At 48.4% G+C, this 24,820-nt stretch overlaps 1 protein-coding gene across 1 annotated transcript in view; it reads right to left on the bottom strand.

Annotated features, from left to right (window-relative positions):
• LOC103780790 (pappalysin-2-like) overlaps positions 1-24,820 on the bottom strand; it is a gene marked incomplete at its 5' end in the record, with an annotated part of 89,302 nt that overhangs the window by 41,551 nt on the left and 22,931 nt on the right. The window contains 10 exon segments of the mRNA XM_008948480.1: positions 3,399-3,618; positions 3,877-4,012; positions 8,754-8,947; positions 9,208-9,299; positions 10,911-11,039; positions 11,589-12,081; positions 13,962-14,083; positions 15,592-15,784; positions 16,530-16,823; positions 23,394-23,539. Coding sequence (XP_008946728.1) covers positions 3,399-3,618; positions 3,877-4,012; positions 8,754-8,947; positions 9,208-9,299; positions 10,911-11,039; positions 11,589-12,081; positions 13,962-14,083; positions 15,592-15,784; positions 16,530-16,823; positions 23,394-23,539 — 2,019 coding nt within the window.

The raw sequence follows: 24,820 nt of genomic DNA, 5'->3' as shown, positions 1-24,820 counted from the left end.
CATCCAGCGTCATCTGGAACGTTCCCAGGAATGGGGCATCTACCACCTCTCTGGGCAACCTGTGCTGGTGTTTCACTACATTGAGTCCAAAAAATAAAATTATTTCTTCTATCTAGTCTAGATCTCCTTTCTTTTAGTTTAAAACCATCACCTGTCACAACAATGCAGGAGGCTGCATTTGCCTGGGAGAAGCAAGGAACAGATATCCAGGCAGTGCATGCTGTCCTCACAGCAGAGACAACTCTCAATGCTGGCTGCACTGTGCATGCAAGCAGACAGCAGTACAAGGTTGAGTGGAGTACAAAGTGGGAATGGAGTTATATCTTGACCTAAGTATGTCTCAGCCCATCAGGGGTGACCTTGAGTTCCTAACATAAGAGGCCATCCACTTTGTGCGTGGTCTCTAACCATGGGGCACCCAAGGCCAGAGGGAAGCAAACAAAACACCAGCATTTCTACATTGAAAATATATAAACATCTCCATCCTCCATCTGATTTTCTCTCCCTGATACCCACTTTCCACATAAAAGGACTCTAAATCAGACTCCTCTTGAAGCATTAAACTCACTTTTGGGGGAGCAGAGAAGGCACTCGTGGGACATAGAAACACAGCACAGATTGCATTTTGTAGCACCTTTCCTGTTAACTCACCAAGGCATTTCCCAGCATATGCTGACATGAAATAAAACACACTAAAAATAAAAACAAGCTAAAAATAAGCATAATGGAGGAAATGAACAATATTCCCCTGGTTCAGTATATAGCTTGTACCAAGGAAAACAGGAGAGGCTGTGGCTCAGTTTTAAAATGCAAAGAAAAAGATGAAAGCTGGAGAATCTGAGTTTCCTGGGTGGAAACTCACTAAAAGTCTGATTCCTGCTTTTTTTTTCTCATAAAGTTGTGATTTGGTACAGAAAGCAAAGAGCCCTGAGCTGCTGGCAGAGAAAGGGGTTCCTGGTGTTGATTGTGAGGTACAAGGGAGGGACACCACGTTGCTTTGGTCTGCAAGTGCTCTTCCAGCCTTCGGTGCCTCGAGCAGGTCCAAGAGCAGAAAGCAGCTCTCTTTTCAAAACAAGGTTGTACTTTTCCAGCGTCAAATGCCTGCTGCATCCTGACCTGGAGGTGGCTGCATTTCATCAGCAAAAACATGATCTCTGTTTTCCCCAGCCTGCAAAGCACTTTGAGATCCTTCAAGATGAAAGATGCTACAGAAATACCAAGCTGTCATATATTTATTATTTTGGCAACAAGCAGTTCTAGACTGAAGTCAGGAAACCTCGTTGCTTTGTTGCGTTTGTTACTGTCCTTTTCTTGGGTTATTTTTAGGAAAGTACATGCACGTACTGTGTATATGAAGCTGGGTGCGTGCGAACGGTCAATTCTTTATAGGAATAACACAAATCTTCTGGGATCTTTTACAGTCAAAAGTCTCCAAACCTCTGAAGATTTTATATTCCTGAATTTTTTAATACACACCACCACCACCCCTCGACTCAACTTGCATTAAACAAAACAGATTATTAACCTTTAAAAATAAAAATACTGCTGTACATCAATTTTGGAGAAGTAGATTTAAAAAAAAATATAATACTAGGGAGATATTTAGATGTTTCCTGACTTAACAGAGGCAGATCCTTTATTATTAGTGGGGCTACTGGAGGCTGTAAGCCCAACCCCCCTCTAAATCAAGCTTTATGCCCATAAAAGCAATATTATAAATAGCATTTCCTATTCAGAGAACTCTGAGAATCTGTTTTACTCCAAATTTTTGCTAAGGGCACGTGTGTAACCTGTGATCCAGCACATGGCAGCTATGCCAAGGTCAAGGTGAGCCTGAAGGATAGTGGTGAGGGGAGGAGGAGACACGAGGATCCTGCTGGGTTCTGCTGTACCCACACAAGAGGGACAGCACGCAGCTCTGTGCACTTTGGCAATACGGGAAGTGGCTTGTGCTTCAGAGATAATGAGACTTAAGAGAAAATCATCTTTTTTCCTCTCTATTTGTCTATATGTGAGCTTCTCCCCATCCATAGGCAATGCTCAGTTGCATCTAGTCAGTGCATTTTTTTTTCCTGCTTGCCGTCACTTTTGAGTACAAGAGAGAAGCTCTCGAGCAACAAGCGTGCAAAATTATTTTAAAGGATGAGAAAATGTAATTGCAAAACCACATCAGTTGGCTGGGATCTTAGAAGCATGTGTGTATATAGCTGTAACAGCTACCAGGAGGAAATGGACCACATTTCAGGTGGACACTGATCCTTTAATGTAAAGCTGAGAATAATATTTATATGCTGACTCACTAAGATTTATGTTTCTGTATAAATCACACATGCACTTAAAAGAAAAAAAAAAAAAGTAAATATAAAGCAACTGCAGGATATTCATGGCTTCCAGAACTCTACATAAATCATTTGTACCATGATCCCACAAGCTTTTAGACAAACACACACACACTCATTCATTATCAGGGATGTTCGTCCATCCAGGGCCATCAACAGAAGACAAATAGCAGTAGTGGTGATGCGATGACCCTAGCCAAAGCCCTCCACTCTTAACGCCCCAACAGCTCCAGCAAAGCTTGAACCAAACATCAGTATTCCCAGCGGCACAGTTTGAGCAACTGGCTGAATCAGAGCCCTGGATCAGCAAAACTTGTAACTTCAGGGAGCCTGGGATCCAAAAGCAAAGCCAAACTTAGTAGGTCTGGATGTCATTAGCACCACCACCCCTCTAGGACAGAGCTTAGCACCATCCTTTGGTTCTTCCTTGGGACTGCACCTCTGCTCAGCACGCTCTGCCTTGTTTATGTAGCCTATTTGGGATGACAGTCCTTCCCCATCCATTTGCAGCACAATCCCGTTGGAGAGCAGAGCCGCTGCTGCAAATAGACCCTCTCTGCTGCTTTGTGAGGACAGGCAGATGCCTGTGAGTACCAGACATCAATAATGTTACCACTATAGTTATTGTCGTGTTACGATGGGGGCAGTATGAGACTTGTTGAGGAGAGACCAGAGAGGAGGAGAACTTCATCCCTACCTCCCACAGCGTGGGGAGAACTGGAATGGATCGAGACAGAACTTGTAAAACACATGCTGAAAAAAAACAACGTTTCAACTTCAGCAGCAATCCTCAGTGATAACTCCTCAGCAGAAGGAGCTTGGTTTTCCCACCAGGAAACAGTTCTTTAATGCAGGTTTGCAAAAAATCTATTTTCCTGCCTTCTCTCCCACAGCGAGATATCAGATGAAGACTCGTTACATCAGATTTTCCAACACCACCTCAAACATCACCTGACAATAGTCATCAAACACTCAGTGAGCAAATAAAAACCCCAGAACTGAAGCATCCCAGACAAGTACTCTGGGTACCTGTTTGGAGGTGCCCTGAGGAGATCATACCTGTAGTGTTGATGGCCATGTCCCTCCTCATGTTGCAGGAGGCAGGTGGCAGGGTCAGAGGAGCCAGGCTGAGCTGATGTCCGCAAAGCCACAGCTGCAATGCCCACGAGTGGGGAGGAGAAGTTCAGCAGCACTGAGGTAGCCTGGTGGGATGGGTCCTGCCAACCAGGGGTCACGCTGATGATGAGGGGGTTGTGCTGGCATGACAGCTCATACATCCCTGCAAGACGGGGCAAAGAAAGAAGCCACTAGCTCAGCTCCAGGGATATTTTCTTTGCTTTTCATTTGCTGCTTCTGCTCCCCCACCCATCCCAACAGACCAGCCGGGGAAGCAGAAGATGCTGCAAGAGGGAATAGGGGACAGCAGCACCCAACCCAGTGAGAGATGGTAGCAATGGCCAGGGCAGCAATGGCCAGGGCCTCCTGCTGTCCCTGCTGGGACAGCACGTACTGGTGCCACAGCCCATAGGTTGCTCACCCAAAGAGTGGTTCAGCCCATGTACGTCGCTCAGCTGGACAGTGACCCTCGGCTTGCTCTGGTGGCTTGGGACAGTGCCATCAGAGGCCAGGAAGATCAGAAGGGAGGTGGGCACTGCGGGTCTCTCAAAGCACACCTGGGAAGAAGGGCAAGTGAGACCCTGAGAGCACATATATCAAATACAGCCTTTCTGATCCCATGTATGCATGAGGGAGAGAAAGACAGAGCACGGTGAGAGAGCAGGAGCGTAGTTAGGGTGTCAGGGACTGTAGATATGCAGGGCAGCAAACAGGAAGAGAGAGAGAAGGAAAGGTGTGGGAACATGGTCCTTTCCCTCTTAAACTCCCCTTCTCCCTTGCACTAGTCTTCCCCAAATGTATCACTCCCGCCTTCCCAGAATTTTATGGCATCTTCCCAGCTTCTACATATGGTGCTCTTAAAATTGAGCAACACCTGATTGAGACCCTGGATAACCCGTTTGCTGGCCTCCTTTCACCAGGGTCTGACTCCCACCCCCCGCAGTGCAGGCCAGGCAAGCGAGGCACCCGGAGAACACAGCTACCAGCCCTGCCACCAAAGGTTTACATTAAAGAAAAAAAGCCCCAAACCAAAAAACAACAAACCAACAAAAGAACAGCCCTGGTACCGGGGGTGACTATAAACTGTCCATCAGCCAATACATGGAAAGATTTGCAGGAAGAAGCTCTGCCTTCTAGGAGAGCTGACAGCTCCCCACTTGTCTGCAGCCCTGACGGCTACAGGAGGCGGCCGGGAAACTTATGGCATCAATCATGGCAAGGCAGATGTTCTTTGGAAGTAAGAAGATAGAAATGTTTTTCTCCCCCACCCTGGTACCCCCCACCCAGTGCTGAGATATGTTTTGATCAAGAGATCCACCCTATAGAGTGTTTTTGTTGAATTCCAGTGTGGACGGAGCCCAGAAATTCAAGGCGAAGGTGCATTTTGGAAGAGGACAAGTCCCAGCTGGCTGGGCACAGCCCAAGGAACAGACTGCAGGAGTGGAGGGGACAACCACACAATTTGTGATGGCAGCCCAGCCTCGGGGTTGTTCTTGCCACGTCAGGCATTGCTCACACACAGGAGCTGGAGAAAACCTTGGGCTTCAAGCCCAGGGTTCCCACCCCGTGAGGAGATGCTCTGTAGCAAACACCCCACAAGCAAGTCCTCACCACTGCCTACATGCTCCCTTGGCCAGGGCTTGCTCTCATGCAGGGCTGGCCTGGCTGCAAGGTGTGGACCAGGAGGCTCAGACATTATTTGGTACATCCCTACTGTCTCTCGGTGAGAAAAGTAGGGGCAGAAAGGAAAAGAAACAGGAAAGCAAGAAGAGAGGAAAGGAAAGCAAAAACAGAGAAAAGATGAAGAAAAGCTGACAGTGCTCAGAGCCTGCTCTGAGGAGCATCCCAGGACAGAGCTGCAGCGTGGAAGCCCCACAGAGGAAGCTAGTTTTAGCCCAGTCACCTGCTGCCTGCTTCTCCAAGCATGGTTCCTCACTGGGTGGGGAGACATGGTTGGGGAAGTCATGTGAGGCTTTCCGACTACACAGCTTAAGGTGGAGGGTTTAGTCTTTCTCATCCTACAGTGCATCTACATGGAGGTGAAGGACACTGTCCCCAAATTAGACTGACACAGCTGACTTGACTAACTTCTTAGTTCCTGTTTTCATTTTAATATATATTATGTGCTTGGCCACAGCAGGCCATCTTCTTAATTTTTCTCCTCCCCTCTCCCCCTTTCTGCATAATTTTCTGTAAGCAAGTCAGGATGCGTGACCTCCAAGTGATTTTGATTTCTCTCCTGACAGGATGTGTTGGAAACTGAGAACAAAGCATGGCCAGAAATCTGCAAATGGTAGCGATTCCCAGACAGATTCGAGGTGCACGGGAGATGCTTCCTTAGGTGGTGCAGACAGACACCTCTCGCCCACAACTCATTTACAGTATAACCCAGCTTTTCCTTTGCTCACTGGTGCCACCTCTTGAGAAATGTTGGTCCGAAGTGGTTCCTACCGTCGGACAAGTTTTGTAGAGTGGCTTTAACCGAGGTGACACAGGTGCAACAGCTCTAAAGTGGCCATGGGAGCTGGTGGCCATGAACCCCCCCAACACGTGTGGCTGCATGTGCATGACCGGCACAGCTCCCTCCCGGGCAGGCACGTGTGCCAGGCAAATTGTCAACAAGAAGCTGTCTTTCCTAACCCAATATGTTACCAATCAGGCAAACTCTATTAAAATGGGGAAAAAAAGAAAAAGGGCATATTTATTACTAGTCCATAAATAATTTTATGGGTGGAAAATAATAGCACTCCTAGAGAGAGCACAGAGAAACAGTAATGAAAGTCTTTAATATAAACATCCATGGAGGAAGAGAACTGACCACAAGCTCCAGTAAAACTGGAACACACTTTAACCCCTGGTGAGAAGTGGAAAGCAAGCTTTCATCTAGGTAGAGCAGAGGGAGTGATTGTGGCTTTGTCACTAGCAAAGGAAGAGAGGAGGCACATTTGTCATGACCAAAGATTGAAGCTGGAAAGTAGATTGTGAGCACACAGAAAAGGAAGAAAGGGGGAAAAAACCCAAACCCAAACAGTTAAAGGAGGCTTTTTTGAGAGACAGAGGATCTCGGAGACAACAGCCATGTTTATTGATTCCGGTTTGATGATTCATCAAGTTGTCTGAACATCTTGGGAAGAGGTCCTCTCTAGACAACCTCAAGCAAAGCAGGGCAAGGTGCCCTTCAAACTTCAGAGGAAGCAGCACACCAGAGCCCAGCTTTCCAGTAACACCAGGCAACAGCCACGAAATCTCTAAACTGTGTCTGTGGTCAGAAAACCAACGCTGTAAAAATCCCGTTGGCCTAACTCTCAGCTCTCCTCTGTCCTGCCTCTCTGCCTGCTGAGACACAGAGGTTTGACCCTCCAAGGTGCCCTTCCAAAGGCATCCTCTAGCTACAAAGGCAGCCCCCAGGCCTCCACTGGACTGCAAGACCAGCATCTTGAGCACAGAAATCCTCCTTTGGCCTGGAGTCAGTTGTGGTGGGGAGCCAGAAGACCTGTATGCCACAGCTGATTGTTGTGGGCTCGGTATCCAGCAGTGACCTGAAGCCCTCAGGACCCCTCAGGATGACAAAGTATATCCAGATACACTCTATTACTCGTCACAGCCCCAGGCAGCAGAGGCAATAAGGACTTTAAACCTAACTTGTCCCCCCACTCCCACTTTGTGGGTGTAATGGCACAGCTTGAATAGTCAGGAGCAAGCTGTTTCTCAGCCTCAACACATTTCTGTGGGCTTCTGGTTTTGGGCACAGCCCTTCTTCTGGCAATCTGCCCCACGATGGCTTTGCTTTTTGCAGATGGAACAGGACAGATACATAAGGCCCAGCCATGGGCATTTGAGGTTTGTGAAAAGTTCAGTAGCATATAGAGTCCTATGAGCAGCTTTTAAGACTGCTGTAGCTCCTAAAGGACAGAAAAGGATGGATTCTTGTCAAAGTGCTGGGGCAAAGATAAACAAATCCTTCTGTGCCTGACCAGGTATCCTCACATACCTTGAGCCAAACTCCCTCACTGCCTAAGGGCGTCCTCTCCTCATCCGGATCTGGAGCATTGTCTTGGCTGGGATTGCAGGGGAACCAAGCAGCCAGGGAAAGGTCCTTTGGCACATCATGAAGGTGAGATTTACATACCTGAAAAGAAAGATTTATTTTAACACAGAAAGAAGGAAGGAAAGTGAGAGAAACAGCAACTACAAAACCTCAGGGAAGACTCAACAAACTTTGAGAAGGATCCTGAGTTGGTTCTTAGCATAAAGACAATTAGGATGTGGGTTCCTATGCAGGAGTGGCATCTCACTGTCCACATGTGCACAGGAGGCCTTTGCCATTTTGAGGTGCTGCAAAGATGCTGTTTGAGCACCCCAGGATGCCTGTGGGGATGAGTAGGAAACAACAAGCCAAGCTCTGAGATGGTAGGTAAGACCACAGCTTCCCCATTTTGGCTGGGCTGATGAGGTCCTAAGGTGGGATTTGTTTGCCTGAGTACCAGTCTTGTGTGCCATTCGATGCCCTATGGTGTCCTAAACATCCCCACAGGACTGGCAGACAAAACATGGGAGATGTGTGTCATCCTAGAAGAGCAGACACCTGAGCCCAGGGCATACAGATGTATACCTAAGCAACTTGATCATGTTGTAGGTCTCAAGGAGATTGTTCCATATATCGGGTCAACAGACATACATGTATAATGGGCTAAATATGACCTCTCTACATATTCCTTGCCCCTCTTCAGCTTGCTAGGAAAGAACATACACACACCACATTAACACCCATCACGCAAATTGCCATTCTCAGACCTCTAGGCCCTGCTCCAAAGCCCATATGAAAGATGGGAATTCTCCCATTGATTTTTCCTTGGCTTTAGATCAGAGAGTTTGAGAGCAGCACAGATGCTGATGTATGCATGATTTTATCCTTCCAAGCCCTGACCTTATAAGGTATGAGACTTACGGGATTTTTTAAACCAACCAGTGGGATTACTCACATGCTCAAAGTTGTGCATTTAGCTGGTGGGACAGAGGTGGTCACTGTTCAGCAAACTGCATGGTTGGGGGAGGTGTTCCCTGCCTTGATGAAACACCCTTCCACATATGACAATGTCTGGGCTTAGGCACTACTGAAAGAGGGGTGTGAGAAATGCCCAGGTCCCAGCATGGGCATGTAGTGACCGGGGAACACTTTCAGAGCTCCTCTGAAGGCTTTGTCGTTGCCTCAGTACACCCTTGCAGCAGTGGCTTCCCCAGCTTTACTGCACAGGCTTCGCCAGAAAAGCCTGGGGGTCTGGCCATGCCTTTACCCACCTTCACATCAGGCTCTCCAGTGACCAAGGAAGCAGGGCAGGACTTCACGTCCTGATGGGAGGCATAGGCTTTTGCTGCCCACAGATCCATGTATCCATCAGGTGTGTAGGGACCACAGTCCAGGACACTGCTTTGCTTCTCAAACGGCTCACACACACCATCCCCATCATGCACATAGCACAGGCTTGGTTCCCCTGCAAGGAGACCAGGGATGACTTGTTTACAAACCAGGCTCCAGGCACGTACATCTCCTCTTGTCCCAGGAGCTGTGCTAGCCATTCAGCCATGGGATTTCCCATCACAAGGACTCAATCAGCTCTGTGGATCACTCCAGCAACAGATCCACATATTGCTGTGATGAGGTGCATCACATCCTGCTCTGAGGAGCAGTGTGAATAATGTGCAGAGTCTTGACTCCTGCCTCAAAAGGAGGTCTCAATCCACTTGGACTCACCGACACAGTTGAAGCCTTTTTCCTTTTTACACTTCCTGGAACAGCCATCTCCGTCCAGCAAGTCCCCATCATCACATTCCTCCTCCAGGCTCCTAAGACAACAACAGCTAGACATGTTAACACTACACTTGACTCTCCACTCCTGTGCTTTTGCCCAGTCATGAACGAGGACCCTTATATCTTTGTTCCATGTCCACAGAAGCAGGGAGAAGAGTAAGAACCACATGTGAAGTACGGTGGCAGAGAAGAAAACAGCTTATCTTGCCAGGGGTTAAAAAGAGGTTGAAAACACAGCATGTGGGAGAAGGCATGACTGTACACTGCCTTTCTTGTAAGACCCAAGGCAAGAAAGCAGAGAAACAAGCATCAGGAAGACTTGCTGCTGGAGAAAGTTATGGAGAGAGTAGGAGGTTCTGAGATGGGACTGGTGTTTCAGTGGGAGCTGGAGAAGGGGAGGCAGGAGAAGAGAGCAGGTTAGTCTAAGAGGCAACAAGGATCAGCTCAGCTGACGTGCATGGCATCCTATGAAGAAAAAAAACCTGCCTGCAGTTTCTTTGAAACGGTCCTGTCTCCACACTGCAGAAAATAGACCCGATAAGAGGAGCTGGTGGAAATGCTTCAATTCCTTTGCGCAGAGTGCACAAAACACAAGGATCAAAAACTTCATACATACATCTTGTGATGCTCACCCACCTCCAGCCTCCTCAAACATGAAAGATCCACTGTGTGCCATCTTCCCACCTTTGTCTCACTGTTCCACACGTGGTACAAAAGAAAAGAAAAAAAAAAACCAAAACCAAAACAAAACAACCACTTTCACAGACAGAGCTTCCTGTATGGCCTTTCCCACAACAGCCCAGGGGCAGGAAAGCCTGCCAAAAATCTCAGCTGCTACCTGCCCATTTCTGCTCATCTCACTTTTCTATTGATTTTAACAATAGAGCCTAGTGTGGTCACTTGCTCTCTCTGGACCAAGTCTTCAGCTAGAATGAGTTCATGCTAAAGACGTACCAGATGACACCACTTCAGTAGCTAGACCTGCTGTGAGTCTCTTTGCCTTGCTGGGTCTTGTACAATACCACAATCCCTCCTGCACTTGCTTCAATTGTTCACTTTCCTCATACTGTTAAGAAAGCTGTCTACAAAGGAAAATGACTCTGAGTAACCTGGAAGTTCAAGTCTGAAAAAGCTAAAATATGGAAATTTAGTATAATTATCCCCAGACATAGCAGGTCTTACAATGTAGAGGTGGTGCATCTGTTATGTGGGGTATCTAAGCAGAGAGGAGACATCTTTCTAAAGACACCACATCATGTGGAACTGCACTTGCTGTGGAACCTACACCTGCAGGGCCACCACTGCATGCCTTGCACAAAAGGCTATATGGGCCAGTCGCAAAGGCACATCCCTTTGGGGTTAACTCTGCAACAGTTCACTGAGATAGACTAGAATCCAAGCACTGCAGTCAAGCACAGATGATGTTCAGGTAGCTCCCCTCATGCAGACTCTGCTTCTCAAAAAGACCACCTCCTGTGCACATGCCATTTTATGAAACACAAACTCAACAGTCCAATCTGACGGAAGGATTCAGTGAAGCATCGTCAGTGAAGTGCACATGGGTGGAGGATCAACCTGGTGCTTCCTTTTGGGGCAGTATGACATGGCAGCTTAAAGAACCTGAGAGCCTGAGTTTCTTGACTTACATGGTCACCTTCCCATCCCCACAGTAGGGTGCTCCGTGGACGTGGATGAGCGGTGGTGAAGCTTCTCCTGAGGTTGTCCCAGAGATGGCCTGCACCTGGTACTGGTATACCTGCCCAGGCATGACTTCCCTGCAAGAACAGAGAGGACCTGAAGAAAGGGCAGGAAGGAACAGCCCATACATCTGCAATAGATTTGCTCACCAGAGCTAGAGAAATCACGTGTGTGTGCCCATGCGGTGTCACAGTTTGACATACGTCTTTGTACTCTGAACTGCCAGAGGCAGAAACTGGGGGAGGAGGGTCTCTGCCAGGTCATGCAGAGGGGCCTGCTGCTTATTTCCCTAGTGTCTGAGCTGGGGAGAAGTGGCATTAGCTCCAATCATCATTTTACTGGCTGAGTTGATAGGGTAAAATGTTTATGGGTTTAACAAGCTCCTTCTAGTTAGGCTGGGCTCATGGGTAAGGGTCAAGCTAGCGTGATGGGTCTACAACAAGCTTCCTCAGTGCTGAAAAGGGAATCTGCTCTGGCACTGAACGTGGTAATTCCCGGGGTGGGGCAGAGGGGGAACCAAAACACAAGCAAAACCATCTAGGGATTCAAAGGCAGGACGCGAGGAGGTCACCAAACCCGTCGCAGCCGCACGCTGGGCCTTGCGGCAGAGCAGCCTCGTCACTCACGTGTCCACGAAGTGTCGGTGTGTCTGCGCCGGGGCAGCGGGGGACCCACTGGCGAACGGGGGGTCACGGAGGACTCGGTACTGGATCAGCTTGCAGGCAGAGCAGAGTGAGCTGCGGGGCAAGGAGGTCAGCAGCGCCGTGTCTATCTCCATCCTCTCGTCAAAAGTGTAGATTTTGACTCCGGACACTTTTTTAGGGATGTTGAGCTTCACGGTAAAGGGGACGTCACAGAAAGTGTCCAGGGGACCCAGGTGGATGGAGTCTCCCTGCTCTGTCAAGACTTCAATGTCAGACAGCGCCTTGGGGGAGCTTGTGGAGAGGTACGTGGTCCAGAGGGTGAGGGAATCTGGATAGACTGGGTGCAGGAAGCGCAGCTCCAGGATGCAGCCATCTGGCTGTGGGCATGGCACCGTCATGTTCATGTGGTACAGGTGGAGCTCTGGACTCCAGGCCTGCAGGCTGGGCTCGCAGGGCTGATCAACATCTGGAGGCCCTGGGCAGGAAGGATAAGGAGCAGGCTGATGAGAAGTAGGGGACAGCTGACTTCAAAGAGGACCCAGAGGGGCAACCCTCCCTGCAGCATGGTATCTCCATCTTACAGCTGCACACCCAGGTGGGTTTGCACCCACTACAGGCATGTGCCAGAACTGGTGGCAGCTGCCCTAACATCCTAAGAAGCCACAAGCACCCCTAGTCTCCCAGCTCCTCGCTGTGCATCAAGCACGAGGCTTGGCAATCTGGTGTCTCACATGCCTCTAAAGCAGGGACAGTGGTGTCCATGCTGCAGCTGGTTGCAGTGCCAAGCTCTAGACACAGCCTGGACACAGCTGAGGGACATGAAGTTTGGCTCTGTACTCCCATGCACACAGAAGGCTTGCCAAGGGTACCTGAATGCTGAGTCTCTGTGTCTCCACAGGTTTGGACATAGGCTAAGCAGAGCAGAGACCAACGCTTTCCACAGCCACATGCTGGAACAGGTCACAGGCGGGAAGGGACCAGGTCCAAAGCAAGCTAGAGAAGCAGCTCTGGAATGCTGGTCTTCCACTAGGACCTCCAGGACAGTGCCCAGGCTGACCTCAGATCCCCAGTCTGCCTTCCCTGGTGGATTAGCACTCCGCAAGAGGAGTGTTGCTTTGGGCTTTCTGTTTCAGAAAGCATCCCTGGAATTCATCATCCTGTAGCTGAAATACCCTTGTCTTCATCAACCACTGCAAGCATTTCTTTAGGGCTCAGCACCGATTCAAAACATACGCCCATTTAATATTAATCTTCTAAAAACCGTAAAACCTGTTCTTTTTTTTTTTCCACCAGAGCAAGCACACACTTGTGATAACTGCAGGTTACACAAAGGAGAAAACCACATGCAATGGTTACAGAAGCAGTTTTAATTTGCCAGTGAATCAGGCAAGCAGGGGAAACAGTAACCACTGACAGTGAGCTAAGCTTTTGTATTCATTCACTGATACCAAACAAATCACTTTGATTTTTTAAGTTGATTCCTTCCCTCCCAGACCCACCTTGCAAAGCTAGCAGGAGATACTTAAACTGGAGAGTTTTCAGACACAAAATCTCAGCTACATCCTAATACTCCTGTTCTCAAAGTATGAGCTTCTTCCCAAAGGTGTAATAATGTTCTTTCTCTGCACACCCTGGCAAAATTTCCGCCGGCCTCAGTGGCTCAAATGTGCAGAAACACAGAACTAACAGATCTCCTAGCTCCGCGTGGTTCAACAGCAGCATGTGCACCACATACAGAACACAGGATTATTTCTTCTGGTCTCCTGCTTCCTCTGCTTTGCCCTTTGAGAAGTTGAGGCAACATGAAAAACCCAACAGCTCCTATAGCTGTTGCATGACTCTGAAAACCACCACCATGCCCACAAGGTGGGTCTCTAAACCAACATCTGGGCCTCAGCACAAGAGAAGTTGTGACATCCTGTTGTTCATCTTGCCAGCGAAGGGTTGCATCCAACCCAGAGTGCCCAGGACTTGGTACAGACTCAGTGGGATTCAGCAAGGAGCTCCTCTAGTTCCTTTTGGACAAGACTTGCATGAAAGCCTGGAAATACCCCTGAGGTTTTGGATGAGGTCCCAAGATCTATGTTGTAAGACTTATTTCAAGAAAAGGCCTCTCCTTTTGGCCAGTATATCTCTCATTAGTACCTTCCTGGGAAATAATCAGGGTTAATATCAGGGTGTCCTGTTTGTCCAAAGCAGTTACCAGGTAACTCCTGGTAGAATTTTCTTGCATTGAAGAACCTCCCCAAAGAGTAGACCTCTCAGTCTCAAGAAGAAGAAACTTTTATCTTTTCCCAAGAAGATCTCATCTCTGTCCAAGAGATTCATAGCCAAGGGAAGAGAAGAGGTGTTTACCTTCTGCTTCTTCTGGGGTCCAGTAGCCAGAGGAGTCACAAACCCGAGGGGAAGAGGCCTCGTGCACATACTGATGGAAGGTGCCGTCCTCCGCACAGTCATCGCAGAGCGTGTCCTGCTCCCTGCAGAGAGAAAGCAAAGGCATTGGCATGTCTAAACACGATCAACTAATTTTCCATCCACCTTTGTCCAGGCAGGATAAGATAAGAAGTTGGAAAAGCAAAGCTAAGCTCCCAGGAAGCCCCTGGGCATACCATCCTGCTTGGGACAAGCTTTGTCAAAGACAGGAGAGTGACTGTGAGACAAGCCAGGTTTAACCTCTCCTCTTTTAGGGTAGTCTTAGATGAGCCAATGAATCACCTATTCCCGACACATGAAGTGGAGCTAACAGACTTCACAGTTCCCAGAGTGATGCCTCTGGAGTTGGGTGGGTGCCCTCGGGTCTATCGCTGCTAAACCCGAGTCAGGTTTTGGCTTTCGTTCCTGTTGTAACACAAACCAGTCATAGTAATGTCAGCTAAAGGGGATCCCACTGTGCTCTCCACGAAAGTAAAAGATGCTTTTCTGTGGTAAGGGTCAGCCTCATTTTCTTTCCTTGACCATCTCATCTCAGCAGATGCAGGACACCCACACTGGAGCAGCTCCAGAGCCTATTACGAGTGAGAGCTGAGGACAGATCCGAACACAGAGTGCTTGCCTTCTAGACTCCTGTTTTCCTGCTCTCAAAACCCTCCATTCCATCCAGTTTGTTTGGATGACTTGAGGCCACCCAGCACTTAGAGGCTGTCATGCCTGGAGGTGGCAGGCATGTGCTCTTGTTATCCCTGGGCAAAAGGCCCATTGTGGAGAGCACTAGTTCTTTGAAAACAGAGCAAACACTGATCCAAGAGCGTCCCAGCTGCCCTCAAACAGCACTTTAATTGCAAGAGACAGCTTTGTGAAGCAACTTTGAAACAAGTTCAAGAGCTCTTTAACCTGTGTTTAAGGTCCCATAATAAAAGCGCAGACCTAAAACCTGGTGGAACCCAAAGAGTTTAAACAAGAGGAGCTGCTGATCAGAGGCATTGGTGATGTATCCAGGTCCTGGTGACACTCCAGTGTTGAAGAGAAGACAGACAGCCACCCGACACTCAAGGCCATGCACTGCTCACCAGCCAAACAACTCTGGTTCCTCAGCATCACTCCTCTGGCTTGAAAAGTTTCCTGACTTACCCCCAGTCAGTTACACCATGAGTCCATGACAGCGCTGGGAACGAAACCCAACTCTTGCGGTTCGAGCTCCCTGCCTTAACCACAAGGCTGCATTTCCTCCTGGTAAATAGCTATTTTATACAATAAGTGCTAAATGAAGCTCATTTTTCATTCTGTGATTGCGCTCTGGGGTTTAAGAATTGGCATTGGCTCCTGACACTCTTTGGCTTCCCCTCCTGGCACCCTGAGAGCAGAAAGCTTGCGGGAGAGCCCATGTGCCAGCAGGGCCATCACGGCAGCCCAGCTCTTCTGTCTGAGGGTTCTGCTGGAGACAACCAAAGAGGAAAGTGGAGGGGGGTACTGCACTGTAGAGGATCCCTTGTCCTTTCTAGCAGGCTCCTCCACAAGCCCAAGGACGTAGTAACAGCAGACTCCTTACCTCTCGTGGATGACACCACTGATGGGAGGCAGCCAGTAGATGCTGAGGGAGTCCTGCGTCTGCCCCGTGACCATGGGAGGGATCGGGATGGGCGCAGGCTTCTTGCTTTGGCCCCAGTGCTGGTATACCAGGTCCAGGTAGCAATGCATCCGGGCCACTTGATTTGGGGTGAAGGTGTTGGTACAGTCATCATCTGGGGGAAGAGAGGCCGGGCTGAGAGTCACAGAGGTCAGCTGGCAGGGCATGGTAACGTGCCCTCCTCCTGGTCTCCAAACCCTGTTTTGGGAATCTCTGGGAAGACCTGGGAGACACCAGCGTGTGGTGGCTCTCCTGACAGGACTCGGTAGTGCCGTTTGTCCCCAAAGCCACGAGATGGCACTGCCTCAGCAGCTCCACAGCCCTGCACTTGCTCAACATCAGCCCGCACCAGCTCCAATGCCCGGGCAGTGTCTCCGTCCTCCTGGGACCCGCGGTGGGTCAGCAGAGAGCGAGAAAATTGTTCTTCAGGCTTTGGTCCTCCTGGGCTGCCAGGAGGAACACCAGCCCTCTGTGGCATGCCTTTGGAAACCAAGCTAGAAGGGCTTGGCTCCAAGGTCCAAAAACTATAGTAGCAGCAGTAATAATAATAAATAATAGTAATAATGAAGTTGCTTCAGGACTGGAGAACAAAGGCATGCCACCATGCAGACTAGAACTGCCTTGATGCATGTCCAGTGACAGACTGGCACGGAGGGAGGGATGGAAACAGCCTGCAGCAAGAAAAGGGCTAAGAAGCTACTGCAAGCACAGGCTGCAGCCTGTCACAACCCAACACACCAGGAGGAATCACAACAGTTGGGGAATTAGGGAAAGGACTGTCAGTGGAGGTGGAAGGGAGAGAACACCTCGTTTCTAGGGAAGGTGACCCCCCAGAGTTTCCAAGGACAATTAATCAGTACCTGTGTAACTCATGTAGTTGTTGAAGGGCGTTCCCATGAAATGCGTCTGGCCACAGGTGTCATTAGTAGGGTCTGGATCCCGACAGAGTTTACTCTTTGGTGTGGGAGCAGTGTCTGCACAGAGGTCTCCTGTCTCCATAGATGGGGTTGTCTCCCTGCAGGGATCATCACAAGACTCCCTCTCACTCACTCCCTTGAAGACGTGGTAGAGCCCCAGGACATGTCCCACTTCGTGGATCATGGTGTTCGTGTGGCCATGCATACCGTAATAAGCAGGGTTGAGGACAACTCCGCCTAGAATTGCAAGTACAGAGAACGTCACCCAGAGGAAGAGACAGCAGGCAGCCTCTGTTATTCACCTGTGCTAGGGTAAAGCTCCTCTCATCGTGCTTCCAGGTCACAAATGAGGTGCCAGATGAAGACCTAAGAAGGAAAATGTTCACCCTTTTGTAGGTTGGGGAAGGTTTCCTTTGCCCTCATGGAGTGGAATGGTGTGGGTGGGGTTTCCTTCCCTTCTGATCACACTGCTCCCCCACACCGATCTTCAATCATTTCAGCTGCCGTTTCCTTCTGTGTCTTTTTGCATGTTTATACTTCAGTGTCTCCTTTGGTTTGCTTTTACAACTCCAGATGAGGTTTGTGCCAAGGCTCCAAAACCAGAACATGCTGTGGGTTTGCAGGGACAATCTTTTGAACCGGAAGACCTTCCCTAGCCTAGATGGATAACTAAAGCATGCCAGCTCCCATGGCTAGTGGGAACAAGGTGCCTAGCAAAGCCCTGACACACTTGGCTGTGCCAAGTAGAAGCTACCTTCAGCACAAGTCCATATGAAGATTCAAATGCACTGCCCCGGTACCTACTGAGAAAACATCAATGATCTATTGCTTCAACCTCCAAACCAGACCCTAGGGAGTAAACAAACTCTCATGAGGTACTGTTGCAATCTACTAAGCTTCTACCACAAACCCAACCTGAATTTACTGTGTATTTTAGAGAGGGATTTTCCAAAATGCCGCTTCTGAAGATCCCTTCCTCCCATTCAAAGAGGTTTGCATCTGGGCAAGGTGCACCAAGTGAACTAGGCAAGAACTGCCCACCCACCATAGTCCTACTTCTCTTCACTGGGGCATCCCAGCCCCTTGAATCAGGGGTACAATTCATCTCCAAGCTGGTTTGGTGCAGGTTCAACTGTCAAAGATACTGCAGCATGGGTATGGTCTAAGTCCCCCAGAAACTGCCCCGAGCTGCCACCTCATACTGACAGCAACATCATGGAACTGGATAGGACCCACGCTGATCCTGTCCCAAGCTGCCCCTTGGCTGCAGGACAATGTGCTTTCCTCTCATGCCCACCTGCTTGCAATGGGAAGGGCAAGGATCAATGATGCTGAGGAAAGCCAGGTGGAGCAGAGCCTTCCCCTTGCCTAGTGCCAGCATCTCCAACTCCTGACCCTGCTCCGACAGCTCCATACCACATCTGTTGGGAAACTGTCCATGGAGGGTGCTCAAGGGTGCTTAGTTCTGTTCTCTTGCCTCCTTTTCTTTATTTTGCTCAAATGAAAATCTCTTTTGCCTGTTTTGAAGCTTTTCATTAGCTATGTCTTCTCATTTCCTTGCTCCATCCACTTTTCTATATTGCCTCACATTGAAGAATGAGGGCTGGGGAATACCAGCAAGATGAGGGAGCAAAAAGCAAAGCCCAGCATGTGCCCAGGCTGCCTCCAGGCAATACCTCCATGGCATGGGAGGCTGTTTTTACCCAACTACTTTTAACCCAGACAGCTTGGATGGCAGCGCAGTGAATAGTTGGCTCCTGCACAGCTTGCTCCCTCCTTTGCAGGGCTCTGGAGGATTTACTGTGCCAGCTACCTCACAGCAGAGTCTCTGCTACTGCATCTCTGCTGCCGATCAGTGCCCCTGCCAGCAAAGTTAAAATTGGCAGAGGGCCACAGTGTGATCCTGTCTCCAGCCACAGCACAGATTGCTTGAAATCTGCTCCTGGATCAGCTCCACGTGCTACTGGACTGCCTCACGTCCTTAAGTACAGGGCATTCCTTCTAAGACAGGGCTTTCTACAGATCACTGTGTCCCTGGAAGGACACCAGCAGGTCTGGGACTCTGGTGGAGCCGTGCTGTGTGAACACTGGGTTGGAACTGGAAAGGGGCCTTCAGGGATGCCCTGAGCAATTCTTTCAAGCCCAACAGGGTTGCAAGAGGGTGAAGAAATAAGGGTGGCATGTTCTGTGTGTGGCTCATGGAAGGGCTGAGAAACACCACTGACCTGTCAAGAAGCACCATTTCTTAGCTAAATATTCATTATTTGTTGTTCTTCCTCCCCACAGCGTGGATCTTATTCCCAGGGCAGTTTGGCTTGAAGCAAAGGATTGGTCATGGAGTAGCTGCATTCCCTTTCTCCCCAGCTTTAAACACCACAACAGAGGATCTTGCATCTCAGCAGTCAGCTCTTGGCCCTTTAGTTGACTGGAGATGGGCCACAAGAAGGTACAGACACTGAAAAATCCTTTAGGGATCTTCTAATTGTGTCTTGTCAATCATTAGGTTATTGCAAGCCATCCCCCTCTCAATTACCAGGCTGGAAAATGCTATAGCAAAGGGCATCCCACTGATGAAGAACCCAGTGGGCACATAAAAAATAAAAGCTGCTTCTCATTTTAAGCAAAACAGGGCAGGGGATAAGAAAGAACAGAAAGAAAAGGCATCTCTGCAGCCAAACCCCAGGCTGAAGAAGGCAGGGGGCTGCCTGCCCAAAGGTCTGAAAGGAGGAATGTGTATGCAGAAATAAAATAGTATTCAGAAACAAGTAAATGAGATGTGGAAGCCCTGCATTCATCCTGTGGCACCAACCACAAGGAACGGGGCTCAGCACCAGGGGCATGGGAGGCCCTGTGACCAAAGAGCCCTCCTTCCAGCAGAAACCCAGTGCGCTTCCCATGAGGAGGAATAAATGGGATTCCAGTCTAGGGAGGGACAAAATGGTCACAGGGGAGGGATGCCAAGGCTGGGATACCCTGTCCCTCCCCCTCCATTCTGCTGGCTTCCCCTATCCCATTCCTCCCACATACTCCAGAAGAACAATCACTTTTTTAGTAGGTTTTTTTTTCTAGCTAACTAGATGGCAGGATTAGAAACAGCATGAGAACTCTGCCTTCCTTCCAGAACATCCCTGTCCTTCCATTCCCTGTCCTCACATCTCCCTGATGAGCTGGGAGAGCTCCCAGCTTTGGACCAGGAAGATATATTTCCCCTCCACAGGGTTCTGGCTGTGAAGGCAAGATGTGGAAGTGTTCATAACATCACAACACAGACAGACTCCCCTTTTCCTTCTCTGCAGATCAGACTTTTCCTCTCACCTCTGCCTCCTCCTGCCCTGGGAAATGGGCTAAACTGGGCTTTAAGCAAGCTCTCCCTCTCATGGCTGAGAAGCAGCCCAAGGAGGCCCTCAAGGTCAGCATTTACACAGTCAAGCTAAAGACTTCAATTTCACCAAGACACTGATGTGACATCAAGAAGGTCCAGCACTCCAAAGCAGGTGAACCAGAGCCTTCTTTAGATTTGCTCACCCAGCTGAGACGAAACAGCTGGAAAGCTTCAGGTCTGCCCTCACAATGTCCTCTCCCTCCAGATCAGAAGCTACAGAGCTGGTAATGTCCCCAAGGTAAAGCTTCAACTCGGCTCAAGCAACAAGAGATGCTCAGTCCATTAGTACAGTGAATGATTAGCTCTGGTGTGGATTACACTTCATCTTCACTCACACATCCTTGGAAGCTCCTAGTCCCGCCCTGCTTCTAGCCATGATCAATGGCAATGCTGAAGGACTCTTATTCAAGCCAGCCTGTTCCTGAGTCAGGGCTACTGTAGAGAATGCACATTTGAGCAAGCATGGGATCTTTAAACAGCAAACCACAAAGGCTGAACCTGTATCACAGGGCTAGTCTTCCCCAAACACTGAGTCACAGCAATTAATGGAACAAACGCATGATGGTTAGTCAGACAGGAAGATGGCCGTTGCTTAAGGTACTTCTGATGGAATGGCTGGCCCTCCGTCAGGATCCACTGACCTCAGCCAGATATATGAGCTGGCCTCAGCTTATATAACTGCAGAAAGTATTTATAACATCAAATATCCACAATTCCCTTGCCTTTCGACCATGTTTACGCAAATACAGTTCACATGCAGCTACACATGAAGTGGAAAGCGCCTGCACTGTTACATGGCTGGGGGTTTTGAGGCAAGGCTTTCCACTGCAGAAAGCAAAGCTTTTCATAGGATAGGAGTTCTTTGACTCCTTGTGTTTTGTAGTTAAAAATATTTACTTCTAAATTCTCAGAAAATTCATTCCAGACTCTAAGCAGAAACGCTAAACTTGAGAGGAACTCACTCTGATTATGATGGAAAGATTGAGACAGACAGTATGGTTAGAAGGAGTAGTGCAAACAGACCTGAGGTCTTCCACCTCTGTTGCTAGCCGGCTGCAAGTTGTCTCCATCTAGGAGCTCCACAGGAGTTGAAATACTGCCTATAGAAGTGTCAAAGACCAGTTCACCCTTTCCAAGGCAGTAATTATCTCTTGTGGCTCAATGAATGTGGTTGCTGTTGGTTTGTGTTATTCCTCACCTAAAATGTAAAACCATTCCTAAGCCTTCAGGAAGGTTGTCTGAAACTCACATTTACTCAGGAAAATAATCTGGAGGAGAGCAAGAGGTCTGCAAGTGGTCAGCATAGGAATTGTCACTTCATTTCTGGTAGCCCAAAACAAGCACAAGTGAAGAGAAGGGAATGAAAAACAAAGTTCACTGAAGACTTCCAGAAAGTGAAGAGACCAACAGGAAGATGAGGAGAATCCTCTTGAATGACACACTCAAAAGTGATGAAAGAATGGTTTCTAAGGAGTTCAAAGTCCAGATGGCAGATTAGAAAACATCTAGAGAAAAACTGATGGAGAACAGTTTGGAAACAGTATGTTTAGTGAGCTGTGGGATGAGAGGAAATGTTAAAATAGAAGAAGGGAATGTAGTTGGAGAGAAAAAGTCCCATGGTAGTTGTCTTGAAGACATTTAAGAAAATCGAATTTGGAGAGACAAACAGAGCAAAATCTTCTTGGAGACAGACCCCTCTCTTGTGTAAAGATGTGTCTCCACCCCTGGCCACTGTTAGGTCCTTAAGGCTCAGGAATTTTTCTCAAGCTACTATTTACTCCTCCCAAGGTTTTTCTTGTTCTTTCCTCACTGCTTTAACTTCACATCTACTCAGACTCTCCAGTAGCCTCTTGTGAGTGGTTTTGTCAAAAGCCATATATTCATGACTTGCTCAGTCCCAAGTTTCTTCTGCACTAGACAACAACATACATTGTGTGTGGTACAAAACACTTGATGATGTGGTGGAGCCTACTGTTCCCAGAGAAGAGAGTCCACCACCCACCCTCCCCAGCTCATTAAATCTAAAACCAAGTACAATCTTGAACCAAAGTCGTCAGTCTGTGGCAAAGCCTCAAAGAAGGAGGAGGAGTTCAGAACCAGCTTCAGACTTCACAGCTCTGGCACCAGAGCCAAGACAACACTACTCTTTCCTGAAGCTCCACGGTAAAACTCTGATCCAACATTTCCAGATGGTGCCACCTCTTGTGTCCCTGGCTGGACACGAACTCTGAGAACAGAGCTAAATGCAAGCTTTTGATGAAAGCAGTCACCCTGATTACCCTTCCGTACAACTCCTTGCAAGCCATTGGGAGGGGTCTGAAGAGAACACGTGTGGTTGAAGCACTTGCTGTAGCAAGATGATTGTCAAGCTGAGCCTTAGAAGTGATTTTTGGAAGCTGAAGGAATAAATTTCATGGAGATTTGCCTTCCTCAACAAGCAACTGTGGCAATATGCTATTGAAAAAAAAAAAAATCCTGAAACTCATTGATGGAGGGGAAACTGGCAAAAAAAAGAACTTTAAAACAAGTCTTTAAAAGCAGCATAAAACTTTCAAGGTTTCAACAACATGCACTTACAAAAGCAGAAGGTCTGTGTCTGCTATGCAGGTGTCAGAAGTAATTATTTCCAGTTGCTTATTGAAAAAGACTTTAGATATTTTGACTGTAAAGGGCTTTTCCAGAAAACTCTGACATTGAAGAGGTAGAGGGAGAGGCAGGAAAAAGAGAAAAAGAGGAAAAAGTAGAAGTAGGAGAAAACACACGACACATTTACATTCTAGTGAAGCAGTTGCCAGTTTGACTCTTGTAGCTTGCCAGGGTTGATGACCTTAAGAGTCTGCCTGGAATTCACTGAAGCCAAGGAGAACCTAGTACCTCGTACTACCTCCAGCAGGTAGTAAGCCAAGTTATAAAACCAGTTTAATTCAATAGTCATATTCACATTTGCAGCTGGATTTGGAACCGGCCAGCATTCACTGCCTGGCCAGCTCTGGAGTCACTCAGTTCTGGAGTTTCAGGTCTGAAATCACCAACACTCCTGGTTTACCTGTCATTGCATGCTGCAAAGGGAAGCTCACTGTTTCCAGAATCCTGGAAGGTAGACCTGTAAGGTCACAGAGAAGCCAAATATGTTTCCAAGCCCTTATTCAGAGGCTGCACTGATGGTGAACCTGCAGCTCTCCCCAGGCTCTCCATCCCACTGTCTCACCCTCTTCACCATTAAAAAGGACATGAGGACATGGAGAACAGGCAGCTCCCTTCCCTGCAGCAGCAGCTACTGGTACACCCAAAGCCCATTATCAATGACCTTCTTATTAAACATCCTCAATGTTGAGCCAACGGGTGGCTGCCTCTTTTTGCCAAGTCAGCCAAGAGAGAGGAAAACCAGCAACCCTGAGACCCCAAGAGTGGGGTAGCTTACTCACCCAGGTGACTAAGGGCCTCTTTATCCCATGGCCAAGTGGCAGCACCAGCCAACTCCTCCCTCACGGAGCTGGCAAAATAAACATTGAGGAAGTGGGTGCTGTTCAGCTGCAGTGCCTCCTTCAGCTCCTTCACACTCATATATGCCCTGCAAGGACAAGGGAGAGGATATAATCAGCATAGACTTCAACAAAGCTAAGAGGAAAGCAGGAGCCACCAGTAGCTGCTGTGGAAAGAGGGCAGCAGTCCTGGACACCCCATCCTCAACTCTCCAAAACCAACAGCAATTCAGTAAAGCAAGGCAAAATTCAGGAAGTTTCAACAGGATGTCCCATGACACTACTAATTCTGCTCTGTAAGGTGTAGGTTCTGATAGTAAGGTGTTTTGGTGGGAGGAAGTAATGCAGATTTGCTAATTACAGTAGCTTTGTTGACAAGTTCTACTCTTAGAGAGGATTCTCCAGCAACAGGGACAGAAAAGACCCCAGAGAACAGGATGAAAGGAGACAAAATGGGAGGAGAAACAATGAGAGAAGAAAGGAAATGCTGAGGCCAGCCCTGCTAAGGAAAAGAGAAGTGGAATTTGAGGTAGAGGGGGAAACAAATTTTCCTCAAGGTGCAAGGAGAGAAAGGAATCCAGAACTCCAGCTGGTTCCAACAAGGGTTTTCAGGGGTCATCCCTGCTACATGTTAGGGCAGGAATGGATGTCAAACCTTATTCTTTGGAGCAGGGAGGGTTTTGAGAGCTGGGGTGAAGTATTCTCTTCTCCAGCTTCTCTACTCTGTGTGGAGAAGCTTATAACAATGTCCCTCCACTGTCCTTTTCCCCAGGACAACAAGTATGCCAGAGGTGAGGCATGTGGTAAGAAAAAGGGGTCCCTGCAGAGCACAGGCACATAATTTATCAAGCTACCTGCTCCCTCATCCTCATCCCCATCCCTCTGTATTGTATAAGGAGAGGCATAAGCCAAAGTTATCTCAGAATTTGCTCCAAGAAATCTCTTCCATCTCTCCTCAAAACACATATTGGAGAAGAATGCTGCCTGGGTGCCCGCGCAGAGAGCCAACAGCAGGGCCCTCTTGACGTGAATAGCTCTCTCTGCACATGATCTGAATCTTCTCTGAGAGAAGGTCTGGGATGTCCGCAGGAGCCAAGGCAGGGGAACACAGGAGCTCACAAAATAAGCTTAATGGGGAAAGAGGGACATCTCTGGAGAGAGATCCATCAAAGGGCATGTTCAATGAGGATAGCCTCCTGACAACACTGCTGGCTATCTCTCCTCCCATCTTTAGAGCCGGGAATAAAAAGCTGCAGGAACAGAAAAATATAGTGGATGAGGGATATCCAAGACATCCATTCCTAAAGAGCATGTAAAGGTAATGTGCTGGGAGAGATGGGTAGGCAATAGAGATTGCAGCAGAACAATAA

The sequence above is a fragment of the Merops nubicus genome, unplaced genomic scaffold (assembly GCF_000691845.1).
Source record: "Merops nubicus isolate BGI_N331 unplaced genomic scaffold, ASM69184v1 scaffold1061, whole genome shotgun sequence".
Taxonomy (NCBI): Eukaryota; Metazoa; Chordata; class Aves; order Coraciiformes; family Meropidae; genus Merops; species Merops nubicus.
This window is presented reverse-complemented; position numbering and strand designations above follow the sequence as displayed.